Raw genomic sequence first — 25,897 nt, forward strand, 5'->3', positions numbered from 1 at the left:
AAACAGAACGACTGAAACACACAGTAACGAGCAGGCGTCAGGGCGCAAACTAAAAGCAGAGTCTATAAACAGCTCCTGCGCGGCGTGGCGGTTCACGGCTCCCTTTGCACCTCGCGGCTGCTAATTTATGTGAAATGAAAGCTTCCTCCCCGCGTGCTTCCTGCGATCATCTCCAGGGAATCCGCTGAATATAACCGCAAAGAGCCGGGTGCCCATTAAACGGGGAGCTCCAGTGAAACTCGTACTCGGACCTGGCGGGCCGAGCAGCAGCCTCTGTCCTTTCGCTGGATGGGGGCTATTCACTAAACTGGTCGCAGGAAGAACGCACCGTCTGTCTCCGGCCTTTTCCGAACGCAGCATCCGCCCGGGAGCGACGGGCCGCGCTCACACCGATAAACACCAAAAGCAAGGTGTATGCACTGCCCCCGTAGTGAACCCTCTGGATGCCTGAGATCCAGCTAATACGTCCCTGGCATTTGAAAGGTTAAACAGTCCTTCCTATATCACGTACGTTAGCTGCGCCTGTGGTCGGGGCCGTAGGGTGGTAACTGGGAAAGCTCCCAGGAACCTCATATCGCCGTCTACGATACAAGCTGATAAGATAGGAAGAGCCTGCCGAGGTCTCAATAATTTCCTCGCAGACATACAAGCCCAGTCTGTCTGGGGGGGTTGCATTACTGGGTGTACATGTCTTAGTGTGTTACTGTGTGTATGTTTTGTGCGCCCCCCGTTCCACCACTACAGACACCCCGGCCAAACCCTCTGTTTCTCTGAGTTGGGGCTCATTGTGTTATTAATCCCTTTACTGGCTCTATTGCCAATGGGAGTCCAAATTAACCAGAAGAGAAGCGCTCTGCGTCACCCCTACAGCGCGACGGATCAAGCCCTCTAACCCCGAAGCACACAACCGGCCCGAGTTGTCCTATGCTGCCTTTAAATGGTTCGTAGTGACGGAGAAGGACATCGAACGACACCTACAAGACTTCGAGCGGCAATGCGGGGACTGAGAACAGAGGGGCCATTTTAGCCGGCAAACTCACCGGCAGAGCGGCTGAAGCCTGCACCAGCTACTAAAAACGTATTATGTGTATGTGCGTGTCTGTGTTACTGCGTGCATGCGTGTAAGTATGTTATAGTGTGTATGTGTGTTACTGTGGGTGTTATATAAATAGGCTACTGTGTGTATGTATATTGCAGTGTGTATGCATGTATTTTAGTATGTTACTGTGGGTATATAAGTATGTTGGTGTGTGTAAATATAGTGCTGTGCATGTGCAGGGGGGGCTGGATTTTTTTAATGCCACTGTACAAAACTCATCACTACAGCCAGTCAGTGGCAGAAAATCTCCAGTTGGCACATCATCTGTACTAATTTAACCCGCCTAGTCCAAAGGGCACGGTTTTGGGCCATTTAAACAAGATCTGTCTTTGATGAATGACCCAACCGGTCACGTATCACGGTCCATGGAGGGGTAATAACAGGCACCGCAGTGTATGGGGAGGACTAATATTTGCAGCACATACCGGCCCAGCTCTGGCCCCTGCTGTTCCAAGGACTTTCACTAGCCACATCTGCTTGGGAGCCCGACCTTGAAAAGGGATCAGCTCCACAATCCTCCCTGCGCAGCCCTGGCCTGCTGTTCCACATAATTAATAGGAATGGAAGGGGAATCAGCTTATGGAGCCGCGCCACTGGGGGAGATCTGCTCCTCAAGCTGCCCAGTCACCACAGGGTTAACTTCTTGGAAAGAACTCTTGGGACGCGTGAGAATCGTGTTGAGCGCCATCTGTCCGCTGAGCATCTGGCTTATTGGACCAAACATTGGACCCTAAGTCAGGAGGCTGATTGAGGCTACACATAATTAGATTGAAAGCTCTTGGGATCAATGATTTGTCCATACATTTCCTCAGCTCTGAAACTCCTTTCCGGTAATTGCCACGTGCTCCCTCAAGCTAAGAAGCAAACGCATTGGGGTTTTCATAGACACCTCGGCTAAAGAGCTAGCACTTATTAAATTAAAAGTGAGGGATGCCCCAATTACAAAGACTGTTAGAAGCCCTGAAGCTTACATAACAACACATCCAGTTTGTGAATGCATGGGGTGGCATGGGGGCTGAGACAGATGTGATTTGGGAGGATGAGCAGCCATAAGGGCTCATCTGCCTTACAATCTACAACAATGAGCCATTTTCTGCCACTCAAAAGCTCTAAACCCTAGAGCCTTTGCCACTCCAGCTAGCGAGCCACCACTCCCAAGATGCTCAGCAGGCGAGAGTCCAAACCGGTGGCAGCGGGAATCCTGGACAGCGCCTCTCCCCTCACCCAGTCCTGTCCCCGGCATTTAGCTGATTACTCTGCCAAGTGGCCACTCCATGTACCCACTGCCTTTCGCTCCATCGTCCGTTTGCGTGAGCGCTTTACACATTTACTTGTGGCTGCGCATCGTTCGGTTTATGTCAGAAAACTCCAATTTTTGCTTCTATAAATAAAAGCTCGGCTAGAAGCCTTCCCTGGAATATCACCCGGAAGAAACGGCGCGAACGTGGCAGACGGCGCTTTAAATGGAGCCCGAGAGCGCGTGCGGAGGGGGGCTCCTCGTGTGGTTGCACCTCTGCTATTCTTCTCACCTCTCGGTACGCGTGCGATGTGTGACACGGGGGTCACCGGCAAGCTATGACACCTTGCGGGAGAATCCCCCCTCGGGTGACAGCTCCATTAACGGCTGATGTGGGGGGGGGGCGAGGTGAACTACCACTCCCATGATCCTCAGAAAACTCTGTCTTGCCAAAGGCCAGCCTGGAATTAGAGGCGCTGTGCGGATTAGATACCGGTGGCCCTGGGGCGGGATGGTGCATTTGTTTCTTTAATGTATTTAAAGGTGCAGTTCCACTTTCCCTTCTTGTTGAAACACAAATCCCTTCCCAAAAATCATTTCGGATTCATGCTAATTTTATTATTTTTGCCGGGAACCCATAACTGTCATGTGACACAAAAGCACGCACTGAATGCGGCCCCAGCGGTTTTCACCCTGCTCCCCCCCAGTCTGGTGCAAGCGATTAAAATCTGTAATAATTTATGTTTTTAACCCTTCAAAGAGTGCAGTGCTTTAAATAAAGTGTGCGGGATGCCCAAGATGACTAATTAGCCAAAGTGACACAGCACGGCCACCTATTATAACGGCTGCCAGAGACAGACGTGCGACTCCCCTCCCCACAAATAACATCTCGGGGAGAAAAAAAACGAAATAAAAAAAACCGGCTGTGTCCATGGCAACCCTTCCCGGCAGAGACACGGAGGACACGCAACGCAAACTTTAGATTTCCATCTGTGGAATTGGGGTGTTGCTCGTCAGATTGTGGGGTTCAGGCGACATCGGCAGCTAAATAAGTGAAAGCAGCGCTTAGCCATGCGCCTCCCTGCATTCGGGCGCTCCGGTCAGCCGCACTTCTAACCACAAAGCATGGCTTAGCTGTCTGGAAGCGGAAGGGTTAAGGAGCCTGCAAAGTAATGCGAGCTCCCGCCGGCCGGTCCCTTTAACTCTTACGTGAGCTCTTATGGTCAACGTCCTCTCTTTCTGTCACCCGTACTGCGCACACTGGCAAATAACAGGTTAACATCTCCCGACTTTGGGGTGTAAAGTACGAATAATAAGAATGCTTTCCTTTTTACGGGGTTTAGCGTGCGGGCGACGCGTGGACGAAGGACATTAATGAATAAACTTCTCCGGCACCCAATCCATTACGGGCTTTCCAATCAATAGCCCCTTAACACTTTCAGTGCCAGCACCGTAACGGCGCATTCCCTGATGGCTCTGCTTGTGGAGTGTTTTAATGAACCCTTTCAGTGCCATGGCACAAAATCCAAGCTACATAAAACAGACACGGCCAAGGGCTCGGCTTCTTATTAATGTATGGCTCTGAGCTCTCCCGTGTAGTCGGTTTTAGTAGCCGCCGAACATGCCTTCACATTCTTGGTATAAGAGACGGCTGGGTGAAGCCGCTCGGGAGATACTCACGAGGGTTTCGTGTTCACCAGGAACCTTCCCCAGGGGCAGTTATTGCCACAGTCCCCAGGGGGTGGCAGACATGCACATGTCACGGTTACCTGAGGGGGGGGGCGCGTTTACCTCTGTAGATGTGGAAAGGTTAAAGCGACGGTGCTGGGCCGGGCTGTCACAATCGCCAGCTGAGCCAATGAGAGGCGGCTGCTGAGTGGTGGGCTTGGCTTGGTAACCGGGAGGCGAGAGGGCTGTTGAAGGAAGAGGCAGACACTCTCACATCTCCCTCCTAGTCACAGGCACCTTGTCTCATAATGATGTCCGGGAGCTGCCTCTAGGAGACGGCAGGGGGTCCGACAGCACTCTGGAGACCCTCATTATCCTTTTTCCTTCTCAATTTGGATCCCCATTCAGAACGCCAGGATTGGGGGGCTGAAGGTACCCAGTCATCTCCACACCATGGACACGTCTGGTCACTTCCATGATTCGGGAGTCGGGGATATGGAAGAGGAGCCCAAGTGTCAGTGTCCCGCACCCGGGGACGAGGGCCAGCACCCCGCTCTGAACCAGCTCCACGGCCAGACCTATCACCACAGCCTGTTGCACTCCTCACCAACTGTTTTTAGGGCTCCTCCTTCCACCAACACCACGGCTCTCCACCCTTCCTCCAGGCAGGGCAGCCAGCACAATTTAAATGACCACTTGGTTGGACACTCTCCAACTTCAGCATCTACAAGTGGAGCTGGCGGAGGATGCAAGCACAGACAAGCCAGCCCTCTCGTGCACAGAAGGGACAGCAACCCATTCACCGAAATAGCCATGAGCTCCTGTAAGTACACGGGAGGAGTGATGAAGCCCCTCAGCCGACTAAGTGCCTCCAGAAGGAATCTGATAGAGTCGGAGCCGGAAAGCCAACCTCTACAGATCTTCAACTCCAGCGTCCCACCGGAGATAGTCATCTCGTCCAAGGATGAACACCGCTCCAACCAGACTTTGCACCATCACCCCAACGCCACTCACAACCACCAAAACTCAGGCAATAGCAGCGCCAACAACTACCCGAAAGCCAACAAGAGGAAAAATCAAAATATCGGATACAAGCTGGGGCACAGGAGGGCGCTTTTCGAGAAGAGGAAGCGGCTCAGTGACTACGCTCTGATTTTCGGGATGTTTGGAATAGTTATAATGGTCATTGAGACCGAACTGTCGTGGGGTTTGTACGAAAAGGTAGGGTTTTTCTCTCCGCGCTACGGGGGTTGTGCGACGAGAGGGGGTGACATTAACGTCTGAGCGTGCCAGATGCGATCTTACAGTTAAAGAAATAAAATGGCTTCTATGCTTGCTTAGCCCATCTGCTCCGAAGAGCGGGTGCAAGTGAATGCCGGCAGTGTCGCGCCATCGCACCCGCCTTGGGCGCCGACTAACTCTTTCCGTGCCAATCTCCGTGTACCAACAAGAGTTAAATGCCAGCACGGATACATAATCAGTGCTTCCTACCCAGCACGGTGTCAGGGAAATGAATGACATTCCCAAGGCACGATGCGTTATGTGTGATGTGTGATGTGTATGTGTGTTGTGTGTGATGTGTATGTGTGTTGTGTGTGTGTGTGCGCTCGAATGCCGGGAGTAAAATGGCTACAGGTGTCAGGGAATGGCAGGCAGGAGGTGTGCGTCTGAGAGCCCCCCTCATCGCAGTGATCAGCGAGGGCTCTCGTATCGCCTGCCATCAGCGACGCAGAGAAAAGCCTTCAATCTGCCCCGCTCCGGGGAGGCGACGGCCGAGCTCTCCAATCTGTTTTGTTTTCCTCCTTTGGTGGTGACTGAGAATCTGCTTTGATTTTTAAGCACCTTCCGTGGGAAGCGAGCAGAATGAGCAATAAGATGCATTCCTCAGCGTGCAGCGGGGTCCGTGCCTTCCTGTGCTCTGCCCAGACCCATCCTGCTCCTTGCCTTTGCTGAGGAACGTTCAGCTCTTTCCCTGTAATTAATGTGATGAGGTTATTGCCGGCTCTCGGCAACCACCAGGGGCAGCCAACAGGTAGATCTCCACCTGGTGTGGAGACATAACTCCCATTATGCTTGGTCAGCGATAGGAAACACTTTCTTTGACTGGCTGCCCATTATTGACAGACAGAGTGCTACCTGTTGAGTGTAAACCTTGCTGGATTTAAGGCTGGCCTAAGCATATCTCAGTGGCGGGGGGGGGGGGTGTTGATGAGAGTGACCCATAAGTGGCATCTTGTGGTGATCACGTAAGGAGACTTTCCAAGCTGGCTTTTAGAGATGATTATCCACCGGAAGCGGGTGCATAACGGGAATTACTGTATATCCAACCATCGGTAAGCGGATTGTGCGGCACATCGTGTATGAGAGTCCTGGGCAGGTTGGGCTCGGGGGCTGATGGCCACCAGCTGGCTGCTCAGCACTGGGGACCACCGTGGCCGTTGGGAAGTCATGTTTCTCCAGAGAAAGGGGACGTTCGCCTAACAAGAGACACCTGCAGCTGTCACATTACCGTGTACATTCCTCCTATGGCTAGCAGGGGGACGCAGAGTCTTCTCCGAGGGTCTTTACCCGTCTGGGCTACTACCCTTACAGGGTAACTAAATCGCAGATACAGCCCCCGAACTGTGAAGCCAGATAACGTGGCCCTAAGCGTGGCAGCGGATTCTATGAGTGGTCCGTTTGCTTCCCACATCTTTGGCGTCTTCCTTAAGATTAAAGGTCATGTTTCTGCTACATGGTTTGGGGCCGTATGACGGCGAGGGGGCATCTGTCGAAGGCATTTACAGGCCTCTGGTAATAGATTGCTGTTTTCCCTGCTTCATGGCTTAATTGTACCTAATTCCAGGAAATGTGAAATGCTAATCTGATTTGCTGCACATCAGCGCATCTTTCTGATTGGGCCAGCCAGGACCAGCCCAGACACGGCAGTGCGAGGGTTAAAGGTGCTGCCGGGGATGTGGGACTCACGGATATCCTAATCCCTCCATCATCGTTAGAAGGAAAATCAATATTTCCCATTCTAATGACGTTGCTAATGGGTTAAAAACCTCCAGCCTGTCTTTAGTCCCTGTATAGAAAGAGAACTTGGCAGACTAAGGGTTAATATCCCAACGCTTGCCATTAGTACGAAGAGGAAGAAGCACTAAGGGTTAATGACGCTAGCATTTCATTACTCCCGGCACATAGAAAGGATACAGTACACTAAGGGTTAAAGGCTATTAACCCATGAACAGTTATCTATCCCATCACTGTAACAAGACACCTGCAGTGTAAAGCAGTACCGAGTACCGCTGTGGTACATGCAGTCTGTATTCAGCAGCGCAACATACAGGAGTACCAAGTATCATCTGTCTATACACACGGGAAACCCTCACACACAGCAGCCCTCAGCCGCAGCATGGACCCGGGTGCAGTGGGCTCTGCGTGGCCCCTCCATGCGGTCCCAGAGTCCGAGCTGTTACTAGCCGGGGAAGGGCCGGAGCTGCCCCTACTCAGATGAATCCCTTAAAACACCTCCTGTGAATTCCCGGGGTCCGAGCCACACTACCCGGGGTCCTAGCCACACTCCTCGGGGTCCGAGCCACACTACCCGGGGTCCTAGCCACACTCCTCGGGGTCCGAGCCACACTACCCGGGGTCCTAGCCACACTCCTCGGGGTCCGAGCCACACTACCCGGGGTCCGAGCCACGCTCCCCGGGGTCCGAGCCACACTCCCCGGGGTCCGAGCCACACTCCCCGGGGTCCGAGCCACATTACCCAGGGGGTTTTGCATTTGTTTTGGCCGGAGGCTGACCCTGGGCACAGCCTCCTCCGAATTGCCCTGAATCACCAGTGAGATTTCAGTTTGTCCTCCCCCTTCCTCTGGGGCATTAGATATGGGGATCTCCTGTTTCCTGCTGGGACGATGGTGTGTGAGATTAGTGCGGGGGCCCCGGGGGCCGAGACCGATCCATACTGGGGTGTACTGGACGAGACACTGCCGTCAGTGTGACTTGAGATGAGAATGCGATGGACTGCAGGTTATGTCACCGCGAGAGCGGCTGCTTCTGGAGGAACATCAAACGCAGGAGTAATGGCCGTTACTTTATTCTGTATTCAGGCCGACATGATCTCCTCCCAAGCTTCCTGGAATTCCCTTTCCCTGCTTATTACTCCGGGACAGGTGAGGGTACGCTCCCAAGATCACCTGTATTTTCTGCCGCCTGACTATTGCCGGACCGGCAGTGTACTTGGTGAAGGGGCTCCTGCGTAGGCCAGTTGGCTCACTCCATCACACTTCGGGCTACCACCTATATGGTGAGTCTGGTTTTCGGAAAGACAGGGCACAGCGTGATGACATCAAACAGTAGAAACTATGGCTATTTTGTGCAGGCCCCGGACCATGTATAGGGGGCAAAGCGCAGCCCCTTTGCGCACAGCCGGTTCTGGAACAAGACTCAGGCGATCAGGTTGTTAGCGTGTGCTTCTGTTCAGTGCAACTATAAATATCTTCCCCTCCATCGGCACTGTCATTATTTCTGTATCGCGAGGTTCATGGAGAACTCATTCATGCAAAGAGTATGACGCATTTTACCCACAATGCCACACTGTAATTATAATGCACCTTTCATACCCCAGAGACAATCCATCGCATCCTTTATGCTTCATCAACAAAGAATTTCATACACATTCCAGTAATGAGAGAAAGGGTGGTAGATCGGCGGAACAGTCTCCCAGCAGAGGTGGTAGAATTTAAACACCAACTGGATAGGCACTCGGCTCCTGAACCTAAGACGAGGCCAAGGGCTTACTTTGTTTTTGATACAGGTCACAGCAGGTGCACGGACTCTCAGCCTGGCAAAGCATCATGGGAGATGCAGTCCTCAGTTTGGGAGATCCGGAACGCACCTCTCTCTGAACTGGACATTTCTGAGGAAAGGAAGGGGGGCACAGGGTGGGTGGCAGAAGCGAGATGCCTAACAGCCCCCCTGGGGCAAATAAAACACAGACACACTGGCTGGTGAGACCATGCGCATCCGAGGGGAAGCCTCGCCGGGGCCGTGTTGAAGTATTTAAAAATCTTCGTGTCCATAACAGGGAAAGACGTCCACAAACCCCAAAGCCACGTTACTGGCCCCCGCTGGGGCGTCATCCCATCGCCGGCCCGACGACTCCTTCTGCCTACTGAGTGACGCGGCAGTCAGAGGAGAGCTCAGGGGGTACCCGTGCTCTTCCACGCGTTTGTCCCAGTCCAGAGAGAAGCCGGAGGTCCTGGTCACAGAGCTGGGGACAGTCCCACCGATCACCCTCAGCCAGCCAGACAAGGAAGCCACGGCGAAGCAGCAGCTCGTTGCTTATTGGCAGAGGGAGCGATCCCTGGATTCGTATGTACGGGAACACGTATGTACGGCAAACATTAAAGCATCACTCCCAGCCGCCTCCTGCGCGCTCCCACGTTCTATAAGCTGCGGCCGTATGGTTGCGTTTCGAGCGCGTGCTGCTCGAGTTTTTCCCGGCGCGCATTTATCAGCTCGGAAACTCGTTTATATGTAATTAACAGAACAAAGCCTCGGGGCTTATCCGACAGCGAGAGAGAGAAGGAGCCGGAGCCGCGCAGGACCGAGATAACAAATCAAATGCCAAATCGATTCTAAATAATCAGCTTCTCTGCACGGCGGCAGCGAGGGGATTCATCAAAAGCTGCCGGCGGACGGGGACCAGATAAGGGCCAGAAAAACTGGAAGTGCCACTCCTGCCACCCCGCCTGCGGGTTCAAGGGCAGTCTGATAGAGGAGGGCGGTCAAGAAGACTTCTGACATCACTAAACTGGGAAAGGGGGCCAGCAAGGAGCAGACTGGGCGTGCTGGGAGTTGTAATGTTATCAGCAGCACGCTGTCCAGCCCTGCCCTATGCATTAAGGGTTCTGCCCTGGGATCCAGACACAGGAATCTGCATTTAATTATACAACGAGCAATTCACTACGTGCGGCAACAAATCTCACAACCCTCAGCCAGCCTTTGCAGTTGAAGAATATTTGGAGCCCGAGGTGTTTACTATCGCCAACAGGCTGACGGGGAGCGGTGACCGGTTTCATTTTAGGCTCTCCCCGTAAACACCCGGTAAACCTTCCTGCCCCGGCCTGTCAATGGAAGAAAAACACGGCGCTGAGTAATGGGGCCCCCGGGACGCGGGGCGTCTGCAGATATTTTTAGACTTTGGATAATGGGGGCATCTGAGGCAAATATCCAGAAACAGAGGAACCGCGTGCGATCACTGGGCTCATCTCAATGTATAGACTACAGAACAAGAAGCGCCGGCTGAGAAACGAGCGGGGGGTCCCTCGCCGGAGAAGTCACTGAGGAGACCCCGTCCTGGCATAGCTGCTCTTACGATAACCTAGTGAGCTTTCACTCCTTTTTCTTCTGTCCTCAATGACAGGTAACGGCCCTACATTCAGGAAGGAGGAGGAAAAACAACTGGGAAGAGTCAGTGAGGTTCATATCTGGACTGAATTGTGAGACGTATGCTACAGAGTGAGCGCTAATCACAAGAGACAGCATCGTCCTATCACCCCCAATAATTAGTTACTTATCATTTTGAAACGCATTAAGGACACAGAAGCTCGCACACCACTCATACAACATGCTGCCCTTGCTGCGATGCTCTGCGTACTGTGCGATGCTCTGCGTACTGTGCGATGCTCTGCGTACTGTGCGATGCTCTGCGTACTGTGCGATGCTCTGAGTTCTGCGTACTGTGCGATGCTCTGCAGCGTGTGCGATGCCCATCTGCCCCAGCCCTGTGGTGTACACAGGGAATGCGGGGCATGCCAAACGGCCAGAAGGGCACTTTTGCCTTAGGGGTGTGAGACGGAGCGGGGCTTTTAGAAGAAGAATAGATTTTGCCTCCGCAGATTCATTTATAAAGACATTTTCTAGCGTTCCGCGAAATAGAAACACAAGTGATTCAAATATGACAAGTTTACCCATGCTTGGGCCGCGAAGCGTTAACACGCTGAGGATCCTAAATAACGAGCGGGGTAATTGGGATTAATTATTGCCATTTTTTCTGCCTTGACACTCAGACAGAGAGTGCCGGCTCCTAATGGCTGTGTTGGCAGAGCCCCACGGCAGCGGGCACCGGAAAACATTCTGCTCCTCTGAATGACAATAAGGGCATTCAAACGAAACGCACGATCCCATCTGAGGCACCCCCATCCACCCAAACCCGACGCCCAGAGGTACCCCATCCCACCCAAACCCGACGCCCAGAGGTACCCCCATCCACCCAAACCCGACCCCCAGAGGTACCCCATCCCACCCAAACCCGACGCCCAGAGGTACCCCATCCACCCAAACCCGACGCCCAGAGGTACCCCCATCCACCCAAACCCGACCCCCAGAGGTACCCCCATCCCACCCAAACCCGACACCCAGAGGTACCCCCATCCCACCCAAACCCGACGCCCAGAGGTACCCCCATCCACCCAAACCCGACGCCCAGAGGTACCCCCATCCCACCCAAACCCGACGCCCAGAGATACCCCCATCCCACCCAAACCCGACACCCAGAGGTACCCCATCCACCCAAACCCGACATCCAGAGGTACCCCATCCCACCCAAACCCGACGCCCAGAGGTACCCCATCCACCCAAACCTGACACCCAGAGGTACCCCCATCCCACCCAAACCCGACCCCCAGAGATACCCCCATCCCACCCAAACCTAACGCCCAGAGGTACCCCATCCCACCCAAACCTAACGCCCAGAGGTACCCCCATCCCACCCAAACCCGACCCCCAGAGGTACCCCCATCCCACCCAAACCCGACACCCAGAGGTACCCCCATCCAACCAAACCCTACGCCCAGAGGTACCCCATCCCACCCAAACCCAACACCCAGAGGTACCCAATCCACCCAAACCCTACGCCCAGAGGTACCCCATCCCACCCAAACCCGACACCCAGAGGTACCCCATCCACCCAAACCCGACCCCCAGAGGTACCCCATCCACCCAAACCCTACGCCCAGAGGTACCCCATCCCACCCAAACCCGACCCCCAGAGGTACCCCATCCACCCAAACCCGACCCCCAGAGGTACCCCATCCCACCCAAACCCTACGCCCAGAGGTACCCCATCCCACCCAAACCCGACCCCCAGAGGTACCCCATCCACCCAAACCCGACACCCAGAGGTACCCCATCCCACCCAAACCCTACGCCCAGAGGTACCCCATCCCACCCAAACCCTACGCCCAGAGGTACCCCCATCCCACCCAAACCCGACCCCCAGAGATACCCCATCCACCCAAACCCAACCCCCAGAGGTACCCCATCCCACCCAAACCTAACGCCCAGAGGTACCCCCATCCCACCCAAACCCGACACCCAGAGGTACCCCATCCCACCCAAACCCCTGATCCCCCCAAAGTACCCCCATCCCACCCAAACCCCGAGGTGCACTCATCTCACCCAAACACCTGATGCCCCCAGGTACCCCCTTTCGACCCAAGGAGCTCAGAATGTTTGCTGGGTATGAAGGTATCACAGGGCAGTGCACACGTGTGTTTTGTGTACAGCACCATGCTGTGTGAGTGACATTTTTAGGTCTAGTAAATCATGGCTAACTTAGTTTGGCGTGTCTGATCCATGCACACGTGTCACTGTACATATAAATAAAAAAGTATGTGTGTAAAAAGCATGTATCTGTATGAATGAAGAAGCATTACTATATATAACACATATACATCCGCACGTTTTTTCCACCCCGCATTATACAGGGTCAGCAGGAGAAACGCGCGGGAGCTTCTCATAACGCTCAGGGAGATCAGGGAGTGAAACGCCCCGCTCTCCTTCTATCACGTGGTTTAGCGGATTCATCTATCAGAAAGAAATGCTTTAGTAAAACGGTTATGGGTTCAGGGAACAGCAGCCCGGCAGGGTTGGCAGGGCCTGGGATTTTGCTCTGTATACCCCCTCCTGACACTCTGTTCTTCTCTTGCAGGACTCCATGTTTTCCTTGGCCCTGAAATGCCTTATAAGTTTCTCCTCCATTATCCTCTTGGGTCTGATCATTGCCTATCATGCGCGGGAGGTACAGGTAGGTGACGGCTTACAGGGGTGGGTACACTGTGAAATATCAGTAAGCACCAGCGCCCGGAGTCAGATTCTGATACAACTACCCCGTGCACGCTCCCCTGCCTAATATCCCTGTCCTGTAACGGGATAACCGAGCCCCCCGCCATAACACGCCCTTACGGCTCACCCCGACGTATCGGATTCCGTGCGGTAACAGGAATCCCCCCGCCGGGAGCTTTTGTCATTTGGAGGGTCTCGCAGTTGGGCAGGTGCTTCTCGTGACGCCCGGCGCATGAGTAATCCCGCACAGCGGCGACCTGCACTAAACATACCAAAACCGGGCCTGTCACGTCCGTCTACTGCCAATCAGCTCAGCGCGACCACTCGTCTCCTCGCGCCAACCAGCGGGACCCCCAGCCGAGTCTCCTGTCTATCGCTGTACAATGATGTCATCATTCACGACATGGAGAGGGACGGCTCAGTCACTTGGGCCCAGTGCCTCGGCCCCTGTGTTCCGGGGCCATAAGCGATGAAGCTGTCTCTCTCTCTCTCTCTCTGGGGGTTAAAGAAAGCAGCGAGAAGACGCTGGAAGCCCCAGTGACTCCTACCGAGCACTGAACTTGGCGGGGTCCACGCCGCCGAGGGATCCCACCCGGCTGCTCAGAGTTTGCTACATTGAACCCCCTGCGTCATACGAGAGCCGGAGTCAGCCTGACACGCAATCACTAAAAACATAGCTACACGCTACAGGAACAGAATCCCCTGCGGAGCAAACAGCCGGACCTTGGTCTGCAGTCGTTAATTGTTTCAGCTCCGTTATATAAACTTCCCGTTCCCCAATTCTAAACTTCAATTCACGGTCAAGGCGAGCGGGGAATTCAACCCAGATTTAGGGCCAACGCCTGGAAGAAAACACTAAAGGCAGGAAAACGAGACCGGGGGGGGTTTTAGTCTCCGATCGGCTGCCCCCCCCCGGATCTTATTGCTTTCCCAAAACACCGGGTCTGCCACAAAGTGAAGCTTTGGGTGATGCATAAATCACCTCGTCGCGCAGGACTTTCCTCCGGCCAAGAACATCTAAAAACAAAACGATACAACTAAAAAAAAATAACGCTTTTCAGAAGACGGAGACGCAGCAGAGGACGTTTGGGGAATTTGGCAGCCGTCAGAGAGAACACTGCAATCTGACACAATCGTAAAACATCAGCCGCTTAACTCCGCGCGCGCCGGCGCTCAGACGGGTAACGCACCCCCACCGCCGGCACATGACCCGGCAAACGACAGCCTTACGGGTTAGACCCCCAGAGTGTCCTCCCAAGCAGCCCCCTGCAAATCCCACCGTTCTAAGAATAGCGCGGGCGGCGTGAAATGTTTACGGCGCCGTGCACCTGCTTCGTACACCGACTCCGGCACGGCTGGCCGGCAACAGCTGACGAATCAAGGCTTTATCCGGCGAATATGTACCCCAAACCGCTGCGGCGTGGAGAGGACCTCCTCGCCCCACCACCTGCTCCGTAACAACTTGTTTTGCACCCAAATTCTAGGCCATACCATAAAAAATAATCATTTAACAAATCCATACGCAGAAAGCTCCATCGCAGCGGGCAGGCGGGGAACCGGTTTGGATTTTATCTGCACAGCCTCCGTGTCCCCGGCTGTTTCTGCCGCCCCGCGGCTCTCCCTTTTATAAAAAGCGACGGCGTGAACCGCGCTCGCCCACCTTCCTGCACGGAGCCAGCGATTTATAAAAGGCTTCCGAACAAACGCTTCTGCCTAATTCCGCTATTAGATTGTTCTGAGAGAAAGCCGGCGTGCAGAGCCCGCGGCCCCAAAACCGTACAGCCGGGGGGACGGGTTTCTCGCGACCCCCCCCGGCACCCTCTGTACCGGCGCGTAGGAGAGGAATCACTGATGAAACACAACCTGGAGGGTCCAAGACGGCCATCATGTGTCGTCCGGCAGCCAACCTGAACAAGTTTGGGCCTCACAGGCACCCAGACTGTCCACGGCAAGGGTTTTCTAGCCCTGCGTTTCCCAAATAACCAGAGAAGGGGGGATCCATGGCAGACATCTCCGGCGAGACCATACGAAACAAACTCTGACCACGATGGGTCTCGATGCTCCTGTCTCTGAAAGCGGCTTCTTGCTATCAGCGAGTACAGAAGGAACATCTCGGAAAGGATTTAATAAAATGTCACGGCCTCTTCCTAAGCCACTGGAAGTCACCGTCCCCGTAAAACTCCTTTTCCGCTGTGATCGCGCAGGTAAGAGTGCGGTTAAAGCGATGCTTCAGGCTCCCAGAGATAAGCCCATTTAATGCTCTGATAATGTTACCTGCACCACTCGGGCGGCGATTCCATGTTCTGCCCCAAACACTCTAAAATCAGGATGAAAGCCTCAAAAAGCATCAACAAGAACGTTATTAATACATTTCTAACGGTGCCGGCCCACGCGGAATTTAATGACTAAATGTGGAGTTAAAAACATAATTTCTGACCCAAAATAACCATGTAAAATTTTGCTTCTTTCTTCATTTTTGCCGGGGACACTTGAGAGGTCGTTGCCATAGAAGCTGAGATGAAATCTTTAGAAAAGAATAAAAAGACAGATTCCCGGGGAAAGGTTTGTTTGGATGTTAGAACCCCGGTGGACGGGGCAGCGATACCCCACGTCCCACAGCACTCACACCTTCCGTCCGCATGTTACAGTTTTTCCTCCCACTAAAGATGAGACTCCACGTTTCATTTGCCTTCAGATAATTTGGCAGAAATTATCTTACAGCCTTTTTTTTTTGTCTTTGAAAAGTTGACTAAGCTGGGAAAAGGAAAAAAAACCCATAAATAATAATAAGCCGCGCAAGCAGCTGGGTACAAGCAATTTCTTAAATGGTTTGTTTAATGGTTAGAGAGCAGAACAGCTTCTCCCCGTCAGGGCTTCAGGCCAAGCGTACAGATCACAGCCTACACCAGGCTTCATGTACTGGAAACCAACACCCACTGGTTTGTACGCACCAGTGCCAACTGGGATTGTGTCCAACTGGGACCAGTTAATGGAGGGTGATATCTCCAGTTAGGATCAGTCAAGAAAGGATATCTCAATTTAGGACCAGTCATGAAGCAAAGGTATTTCCAGCTAGAATCAGTCAGGAGTGGGCAGTATCTCCGGTTAGAGCGAGTCAGGAGTGGGCAGTATCTCTGGTAAGAGCGAGTCAGGAGTGGGCAGTATCTCTGGTTAGAGCGAGTCAGGAGTGGGCAGTATCTCTGGTTAGGACGAGTCAGGAGTGGGCAGTATCTCTGGTTAGAGCGAGTCAGGAGTAGGCAGTTTCTCTGGTTAGGGCGAGTCAGGAGTAGGCAGTTTCTCTGGTTAGAGTGAGTCAGGAGTGGGCAGTATCTCTGGTTAGGATGAGTCAGTAGAGGGCAGTATCTGTGGTTAGAGCGAGTCAGGAGGGGCAGTATCTCTGGTTAGGATGAGTCAGTAGGGGGCAGTGTCTCTGGTTAGGATGAATCAGTAGGGGGCAGTATATCTGGTTAGAGCGAGTCAGGAGTAGGCAGTATCTCTGGTAAGAGCGAGTCAGGAGTGGGCAGCATCTCTGGTTAGAGCGAGTCAGGAGTGGGCAGCATCTCTGGTTAGAGCGAGTCAGGAGTGGGCAGTATCTCTGGTTAGGACGAGTCAGGAGTGGGCAGTATCTCTGGTTAGAGCGAGTCAGGAGTGAGCAGTATCTCTGGTAAGGACAACAGAACAAAGTGTGGAAAAGTTGAAATAGTTTAACTAAACCAATAAATTACAACACTGCCGGTATAGGATGCTGCCTATGGAGCCAGACCACAACCCAGCAGGAACCAAGACGCAGATGTCCACCCGCAAATACATACATTTAAATATATACACAAGTGTAGCACGCTACATCCGTGGCTGTAAACTACCTGACCGTACCATGAGCCGTGTCTGATCCCTTCTCTGGGGAATCCTAATTAGATAAATCTTAGAGTTTGATGCAGTTCCCATGGTTACCCAAATAGCCGGTTCTGCCTCCCCAGGGAGACTGTTCACGTTGCGGTCATTTAATCCCAAACCTGCCTGCTCTTTGGAACTATCTCCTCTGTCACAGCCATGACCACTCCAACACCGACGCGGAAACAGAAGCTTGGCAACAACAGGCAGCCGTCGGGTAGCTGCTTTCTGACTGCAACCCCCGTAATGCTCAGTCATGTTTTGACAGCTCAGTGGTTAGCCGAGATTACAGACTACAGGTTTCCATTTCCTATAGTCCCCCAACTACGACTAATCCCTAAAGGACCTATAGAATTTCACAACATTACAGAGCTGGCAGCATGTACGGCCAAGCATTAAGATCCTACCCCCTTCAGTGTCTCATAGATCCCCTGCTCAGGACTTTATTTCCAGTGCACTGGAAAACTGCTTCCCCAATACCTTCAGCAAAGCCCTGTCCCCTTTCTATACCCTGTTGGCACCAAAGATACAGGTGGTACTCTTGTGCCTGTGCCCTACCTATAGATTAAGGTGGCGCGCGTTATCTGTGCAAGGGCAAGTATGTCTATGTCTTCAGTCTCCTTTACATCATTACATTCTGCAATTCATCTTTCCTGCCCCTGGCCATGAAAGCTGTTAATAGATTTATCCAGAGTGCTAGGAAATCCCTAATTAGCCTTACAGGCGGAGGAGGACCCCAGCATGAGAAAATCGATAGATCTATGTGCTCTGTAGGGGTTGGCGAGGCTATATTCCGAGGGGGTTTTCATTTGCCATAAAGGTAGACTCCAATTCCCATCATCCTAAGGCAGCTACAAAGTCACACAGCCCAGGACCTGGAAGCTGTGGGAGCCTGGCCAGAGATCTGTAAATCCCGGAAGCCAAGCCAAGAGGGGAGAGCCTGCCAGGACTGCGGTACATTGTAAATGGTGCACTGGAGAAGCGGCCGGTGCTCCTGTCACTCTGATACAGTTTAATATCAGGCCTGGAAAATTCTAACAGAGGCACGCCTGCCCGTCCCTGCAGGTCTGACCTTAATCTGACCCAGATTAACCAAAACCCCCAACAATTCAGGGGTCATGCACTCCTCTAAATCAAGCCCCTTCCCCATTCAGTTGTGCATCCAGTAAAAAACCAAGTTGCAATATCCACATTTAAAATGGGCAATCAGGAAGAGGTGGTTAGATGCATACTGGGAATCGTTGGCCTTTTCATTTCTCAAGACAACTCTTTCTTGCAGCTCTTCATCATAGACAACGGTGCAGACGACTGGAGGATAGCCATGACCTACGAGAGGATCTTCTACATCAGCCTGGAGCTGCTGATCTGTGCCATCCACCCCATCCCTGGGGAGTACAAGTTCTTCTGGAACGCCCGTCTGGCCTTCTCCTACACGCCATCCCAGGCGGAGGCAGACGTGGACATTATCCTGTCCATCCCCATGTTCCTGAGGCTCTATCTTATCGCTCGGGTCATGCTCTTGCACAGTAAGCTTTTCACAGATGCTTCTTCTCGAAGTATCGGGGCGCTCAACAAGATTAACTTCAACACTCGATTTGTGATGAAGACCTTGATGACCATCTGCCCGGGGACAGTCCTACTGGTCTTCAGCATCTCCCTGTGGATCATAGCAGCCTGGACCGTCCGCGTGTGCGAGAGGTGAGGTGATCTTGCGAGTCAGGGGATACAATGATGGCCTCTGAAGTGGGACAACCACGACGGGTTCTTTCTGACTCTGTGCACCTACTGTCTCACTACCTGTAAGGGCATTTCTGATAATGATACACCATAGAGGTGCGATAAGTAAATTATTGCGACCACAAGTAAAGTTACAACATAAAGCGCATGCAAATAAATGGACTGCATCATGGGCCAGGCTAATACACTTTTTAAACCTTGTGGCTGCCGACAACCATGGTTTAGCACACACTAAGTCATAATAACCCAAAAGGCACCCATGAAGGGAGCACGAGTATGTGAAAGAACAATCAGAACGGAAGACCTGGCCTTCAGAGAGCCGAAGGTCTTATTTCGGGGATTTGAGGCATCGGGAGGTAACGTGGCTCCCACCGTGTTGTCCCACCATCGAGGTCAGTGTCCCAAGGCTGTGGACTCCATACGCACTCGTGTTTAACGTGTGCATATGAAGCCAGCCTCGCAAGGCCTACAATGCAGACGGCTTTCTTTAATTAACTGTGATCCATCAGCCAAGGCAGAGTAACATTATTACTTGACATATTTGATTTGCGGCATGTTAATTAAGGAAACCTTAACAGTCGGTGAGACGCGGCAGGCCTTGTGGTTTGGACAGCTCTGCTATGGGAACGCTCTATCAAACAAGCGCTTTATTAACCCCTTTCCTTGCGGGAAATGTCCAGGACCTTTTGTTTTAGTTTTTTTTGTCCTTTTTGATTTTTGTCTGTGCCTCCAGAGACGGACTAATCCCTCGCTGACGTATTTCTCCCCAGATACCATGACCAGCAGGACGTGACCAGTAACTTCCTGGGGGCTATGTGGCTCATATCGATCACTTTTCTGTCCATCGGCTACGGGGATATGGTGCCGAACACTTACTGCGGGAAGGGAGTCTGTCTGCTCACCGGAATTATGGTAAGAGAGGCAGCCTTCAGTATAAAGCTTCGGTAAAACACAATAATAGCCCGGGATGCGGGAAGATTTGGACCTCATCACAGCGCACATACTCTTTTTGTTTCTAGGTTGGTGGGCATCCAGAAATACCGTCTGCTCTTCTTGATTTCATTTTTATTCCGGACGGAGGGGCTCTCTCTCACGGCCGTCTTGCCTCGCTTTAATTAGATGTTATTGTTTTGTCGGAGGATTGTTCTCGAGGTGGGAAGACGAGCGGCAGAGGCTGGGGAGGGCGCGGAGCAGCTGAACGCTGTTCCCATACAATATGTGTGAGCGTCTGCTTCTAAACGTACAATGTGGCTCTGAATGCAGTACCCCCCCCCGCCGTCACCGCCGCGACTATTTGCGATCTCAGCAGAGCTCGCCGCGTATAATCAGCCTCCCGGTGATTAAAAATATCTCGTTCTAATTCAGGGCTCCCAATTATCTTCTCTCTGGATTCCAGCAGTAATTATTCTGCAAGCTTTTCTTTTTTGGAATTCATATGCTCCCTGCCACCCTACCCCAGCGCCCCCCCACCCCCGCCAATCGTGGGCAAAGAAATGCCCCACGTCTTTTCACCCCTCCCAGCCTTTCCCTTTTTATTGTATAATGAATGCCATTTTTGTAGCTGAGTCATTTCATGCGAGGGCTTTCCCTTCATTTAAAGCAGCTCGTCTCTGGTGGCCCACTCCCCCCATTTAATATTACCGTTAGGACGGTAATGAGCTCTTAGTGGTAGGCCTTACAGCTGTGTTCCCACGGCAACGGGGTAGGCCGCAGCTCTGCCGGCGATATGTAACAGAAAAAAGGTATTTTTCGAGGTGTTTTTTTAAAAATTGTAAATAGGTTTAATCATTGTTTACTTTCCAGATTCTCACGAGCGATGCCATTAGCTTCGCCGGATTACCCGGACGCCCACCGCGCCGCTTGCTACCCGCGGGGTAATTCTTACAAGACCCAACACGAGATTCGCAATCTGAGTAGTTCCCCGATAAATGAAAGGGTTTAAGCTGGGAGTTTTAGAAGGAGCTGAAAGCAGCTCGAGCGTGAATCACAATGGTTTGTGTAAACATGCGCAACCGCCGTCACAACTCCGCCGAATTGTGATATGCACAATATATTTAGTTGTTCCACAGATCATGAATAACATACAACTGAGTTAGCGTCAGACGTGCCAGGAAGACAGGCAGCTGGGGGCCAAGACTGCATTGAGTTACGTCACATTGGCCAATTTTACGACAGTCGCAGGACAGGCCGCTGGGGCCGGGGCCGAGAACTAGCACAGCTCTCGTACATGAACGGCCCAGTGGCAAGAAGTGGCATTACAGTCTGCCGCGCGCTTCCCACACGGCCTACAGCTTTGGGTCCTGACCCCGGAGCCCCTGCGCAGCTCCGTTCCCGCGCAGCTCTTTCTTGCGTTCTGCTCCGGCTGTGGATCTCACTGATTGCAGATCACATGAATGATGAATGAATTGTCACCTAAATGATTCTTGACCTACTTAGAAGTCACTTCAAGAAATTTCCAACAGAAGGAAGCCTAAGAAGGGAACAGATACAGAGACAGCAGTCAGGGGGTAACGTACACACGGTGACAGCAGTCAGGTGGTAACGTACACACAGTGACAGCAGTCAGGGGGTAACGTACACACGGTGACAGCAGTCAGGGGGTACAGTACACGCAGTGACAGCAGTCAGGGGGTAACGTACACACGGTGACAGCAGTCAGGGTGTAACGTACACACGGTGACAGCAGTCAGGGGGTAACCTACACATGGTGACAGCAGTCAGGGGGTAACGAACACACGGCGACAGCAGTCAGGGGGTAACGTACACACGGCGACAGCAGTCAGGGGGTACAGTACAAACGGTGACAGAAGTAAGGGGGTAACGTACACACGGCGACAGCAGTCAGGGGGTACAGTACAAACGGTGACAGAAGTAAGGGGGTAATGTTCAAACGGTGACAGCAGTCAGGTGGTAATGTACACACGGTGACAGCATTTCTTTGATTAGGATAAGAGAGAAGAAACCGAGCTTAATGACCGGAAATGTGGAAATGGCAGAAAACCAAGAAGATAACTTGGCAACAGAGTCGAGCGATCGGACGGAATGGATTTATTTCGGGGAAGACATAATGAGCTGCTTCCAGGCTAGAATACTTTCTATTGAGTCAACCAGCCAAGATCTTCCATAAGCGTCTTTTCGCCAATCATTCCAGATTATCTTCCTCCCTCTTCCTCCATCTAGTGCAGTCTGGGCAGTTTAAGGGGCTCTCCATTCACAGATTACCACGAGGACTTTGCCCCAACAGACAAAATTTCCAACGGAAAAAGGATTTAAGCACAGAAGGGAAGTTTACAGCGGCCAGAATAGTAAACTGGCTGCATCACGTGGCCCACGTTGCCAGTCCCAGGTGAAACAACCCCAAGCGCTTCATTATCCGAAATGATTGCTGATAATCCGGAAGATGTGTGCCATGTACAGTCTCAAACGTATCCAGAAACAGATACCCCTCTCCCATACTATGTCTTCCGGGAGGAACTTATCTGAGGTGCTTTATAATGTATAGCGGATAGGTGATATTCCTTGTGTTCATATTTGGGAAGGCTGGGTGCCAAGCAGCATACCCCAAAACCGCGACAGCAAGCGCTATTTACTTACAAACCTATGTGGCTGCAGTAAATACGAACAGATGAAGTTCGAAACAACTAGATACAGCTGGTAGAAATTTACGGGGTTTGGAGTATCAAATGAAAATCAGCTCGAAATGTCCAAGTTTCCCACAGTCTTGTTTTTTCCTCCCCTTGAAGGGTGCCGGGTGCACAGCCTTGGTTGTAGCTGTGGTCGCCAGGAAACTCGAGCTCACAAAAGCAGAAAAACATGTCCACAATTTCATGATGGATACGCAACTGACCAAACGGGTAAGCAGAACGTTCACAATCCAAAGGATAGACACGCAGCTGCTGCAACCGTCTCTATAGAGCTATAAGGGGTACAGTGGTATGGAGCTATAAGGGGTACAGTGGTATAGAGCTATAAGGGGTACCGTGGTATAGAGCTATAAGGGGTACAGTGGTATAGAGCTATAAGGGGTACAGTGGTACAGAGCTATAAGGGGTACCGTGGTATACAGCTATAAGGGGTACAGTGGTATACAGCTATAAGGGGTACAGTGGTATACAGCTATAAGGGGTACCGTGGTATACAGCTATAAGGGGTACAGTGGTATACAGCTATAAGGGGTACAGTGGTATACAGCTATAAGGGGTACCGTGGTATACAGCTATAAGGGGTACAGTGGTATAGAGCTATAAGGGGTACAGTGGTATACAGCTATAAGGGGTACCGTGGTATACAGCTATAAGGGGTACAGTGGTATAGAGCTATAAGGGGTACCGTGGTATACAGCTATAAGGGGTACAGTGGTATAGAGCTATAACGGGTACAGTGGTATAGAGCTATAAGGGGTACCGTGGTATACAGCTATAAGGGATACAGTGGTATGGAGCTATAAGGGGTACAGTGGTACAGAGCTATAAGGGGTACAGTGGTATAGAGCTATAAGGGGTACCGTGGTATAGAGCTATAAGGGGTACCGTGGTATAGAGCTATAAGGGGTACAGTGGTATAGAGCTATAAGGGGTACCGTGGTATAGAGCTATAAGGGGTACAGTGGTATAGAGCTATAAGGGGTACCGTGGTACAGAGCTATAAGGGGTACCGTGGTATAGAGCTATAAGGGGTACCGTGGTATACAGCTATAAGGGGTACAGTGGTATAGAGCTATAAGGGGTACAGTGGTATAGAGCTATAAGGGGTACCGTGGTATAGAGCTATAAGGGGTACAGTGGTATAGAGCTTTAAGGGGTACCGTGGTATAGAGCTATAAGGGGTACAGTGGTATAGAGTTATAAGGGGTACAGTGGTATAGAGCTATAAGGGGTACAGTGGTATACAGCTATAAGGGGTACAGTGGTATACAGCTATAAGGGGTACAGTGGTATAGAGCTATAAGGGGTACAGTGGTATAGAGTTATAAGGGGTACAGTGGTATAGAGCTATAAGGGGTACAGTGGTATAGAGCTATAAGGGGTACAGTGGTATACAGCTATAAGGGGTACAGTGGTATACAGCTATAAGGGGTACAGTGGTATAGAGCTATAAGGGGTACAGTGGTAACGAGCTATAAGGGGTACAGTGGTATAGAGCTTTAAGGGGTACAGTGGTATAGAGCTATAAGGGGTACAGTGGTATACAGCTATAAGGGGTACAGTGGTATAGAGCTATAAGGGGTACCGTGGTATAGAGCTATAAGGGGTACAGTGGTATAGAGCTATAAGGGGTACAGTGGTATAGAGCTATAAGGGGTACAGTGGTATAGAGCTATAAGGGGTACCGTGGTATAGAGCTATAAGGGGTACAGTGGTATAGAGCTATAAGGGGTACAGTGGTATAGAGCTATAAGGGGTACAGTGGTATAGAGCTATAAGGGGTACAGTGGTATAGAGCTATAAGGGGTACAGTGGTATAGAGCTATAAGGGGTACAGTGGTATAGAGCTATAAGGGGTACACAGTGCATGGATGTTGACGATTAAACATTTCAATCCAAGTTGCAGGGTTGTGTTGTTTTACAGCCTTATAACAGCACCGTTACCAGCCAGATGTATATGGCCTACAGGCTGTCACCATCTTGGCCATTCTTCTGTGACTCCAGTGTTACCCCCCTGCTGGATCTCTGCGTATTGCCACCTATTTCTCTTGTTCTCTCCCAATGGCTGACTCTCTGTCACCCTCTATCTGCCCGAGACGCCATTACAGCTACTGCAAGAAAGTGAATAAGAGAGACAGAGTCATGATGAGAAAGCACTCGTCATTAGTCTTAATTTGAGATTTAAATGATTAACTGCAAAACTCTTTGAATCAGGACTGGCTGCCTATTCTCTGACTACCAGGCCTGAGAGTGATAATTCAGAGGCCAGGCCAGCTGGAACAGAAACACACGTACCCCTTCACATGACTTGTGTTATAACACCCGTGATTTGGTTCCAGGCAATGCTGATCTTTAAAACCTTCAAAATACATTGCAGATAAAGAACGCGGCAGCCAACGTCCTACGAGAAACATGGCTGATATACAAGCACACCAAGCTTCTGAAGAAGATAGACCACGCCAAAGTCCGCAAGCACCAGAGGAAGTTTCTTCAGGCGATTCACCAGTAAGTCCACAAACCCCCCATGCTGCAGCGCATTCCACCTCCACCCCTGCTCTCTGAAACCCTCCGCCGCCGGGCAATGAGCCATCGCTGATGAGCTTCTCTTCTTCTTGCAGACTAAGGAACGTGAAGATGGAGCAGAGGAAGCTGAGTGACCAAGCTAACACCCTGGTGGATCTCTCCAAAGTAAGAGATTTTGTCATCATTTTGTCATCAACAACAAGGTCCATCCAAACGATGTTATAGACACGCACATAGACATGTACTGTAGCCCTCACAATGGAATCGGCGATAGCCAGTCGTGTTATGATTCAATGGGAGCGCTACAGCGCATGCGGGGGAAGTCCACCTGAGTGCGCACGCTGACAGATTGTCTCCCCCAGATGCAGAGCGTCATGTATGACCTCATCACGGAGCTCAACGATCGGAGTGAGGATTTGGAGAAGCAGATTGGCAGCTTGGAAACCAAGTTGGATCAGATCACCTCCACGTTTAACACCCTTCCGGCTCTGATTGTGGACGCGCTCAGACAGCAGCAGCAGCACATCCTCTCTGTGGTCCTGGAGTCTCGGGGTCTCGGAGTTGCTGTGGGGACTCCCCAGACCCCTCTTTCGGACAGCCCCATGGGGATCAGTTCAGCGTCCTTCCCAACGCCCCACACCAGTTCCAGCAGCTGTTGAGCGGGCAGAGGAAGCCACCAGTCGTTAGCCTTCCAAACGTGAGATTTAACAACTTAACATTAGGAGGGATTGAGCTCCGTAATCAGTTCGCTGGCCTCCAGACCATCGTGTAATCTCAGCTAACCAGAGGAGCCCCTCTCCGCGGGAAGCCGGTCAAGCTGTCGCCAGGTGGGGCGCAAAACAAACGCATCCTAAATGATGGAAACATGGCCACCCATTCACTGCCAAGTAGCCTGCTAAGTAAGACAAGGCACCCCTCAAACCTCCTGTCTGAATGCTCACTGTTCTTCCCTAGACGCCTTGGTTCAGACGCAGACCT

General features: G+C 51.8%; 1 protein-coding gene across 1 annotated transcript; it reads left to right on the forward strand.

The window, feature by feature from the left end:
• Positions 1 to 4,351: 4,351 nt before the first annotated feature.
• Positions 4,352 to 25,897, forward strand: KCNN3 (potassium calcium-activated channel subfamily N member 3). Its single transcript, XM_053475120.1, has 8 exons — positions 4,352 to 5,225; positions 12,991 to 13,086; positions 18,295 to 18,713; positions 19,523 to 19,664; positions 22,496 to 22,606; positions 24,774 to 24,901; positions 25,015 to 25,084; positions 25,282 to 25,897. Exons 1-8 carry the CDS (start codon positions 4,458 to 4,460, stop codon positions 25,576 to 25,578), a joined length of 2,031 nt encoding a protein of 676 aa, XP_053331095.1. The 5' UTR covers positions 4,352 to 4,457; the 3' UTR covers positions 25,579 to 25,897.

This window comes from Spea bombifrons, chromosome 9 (assembly GCF_027358695.1).
Source record: "Spea bombifrons isolate aSpeBom1 chromosome 9, aSpeBom1.2.pri, whole genome shotgun sequence".
Taxonomy (NCBI): domain Eukaryota; kingdom Metazoa; phylum Chordata; class Amphibia; order Anura; family Pelobatidae; genus Spea; species Spea bombifrons.

What these genes read in the sequence shown, in the direction of transcription:
- KCNN3 (XM_053475120.1), top strand. Translation starts at nt 4,458, where the DNA reads ATGGACACGTCTGGTCACTTCCATGATTCGGGAGTCGGGGATATGGAA. An exon ending in ATCATGCGCGGGAGGTACAG is followed by an intron (nt 13,087 to 18,294) that starts GTAGGTGACGGC and finishes TCTTTCTTGCAG; the next exon opens with CTCTTCATCATAGACAACGG. An exon ending in TTTCTTCAGGCGATTCACCA is followed by an intron (nt 24,902 to 25,014) that starts GTAAGTCCACAA and finishes TTCTTCTTGCAG; the next exon opens with ACTAAGGAACGTGAAGATGG.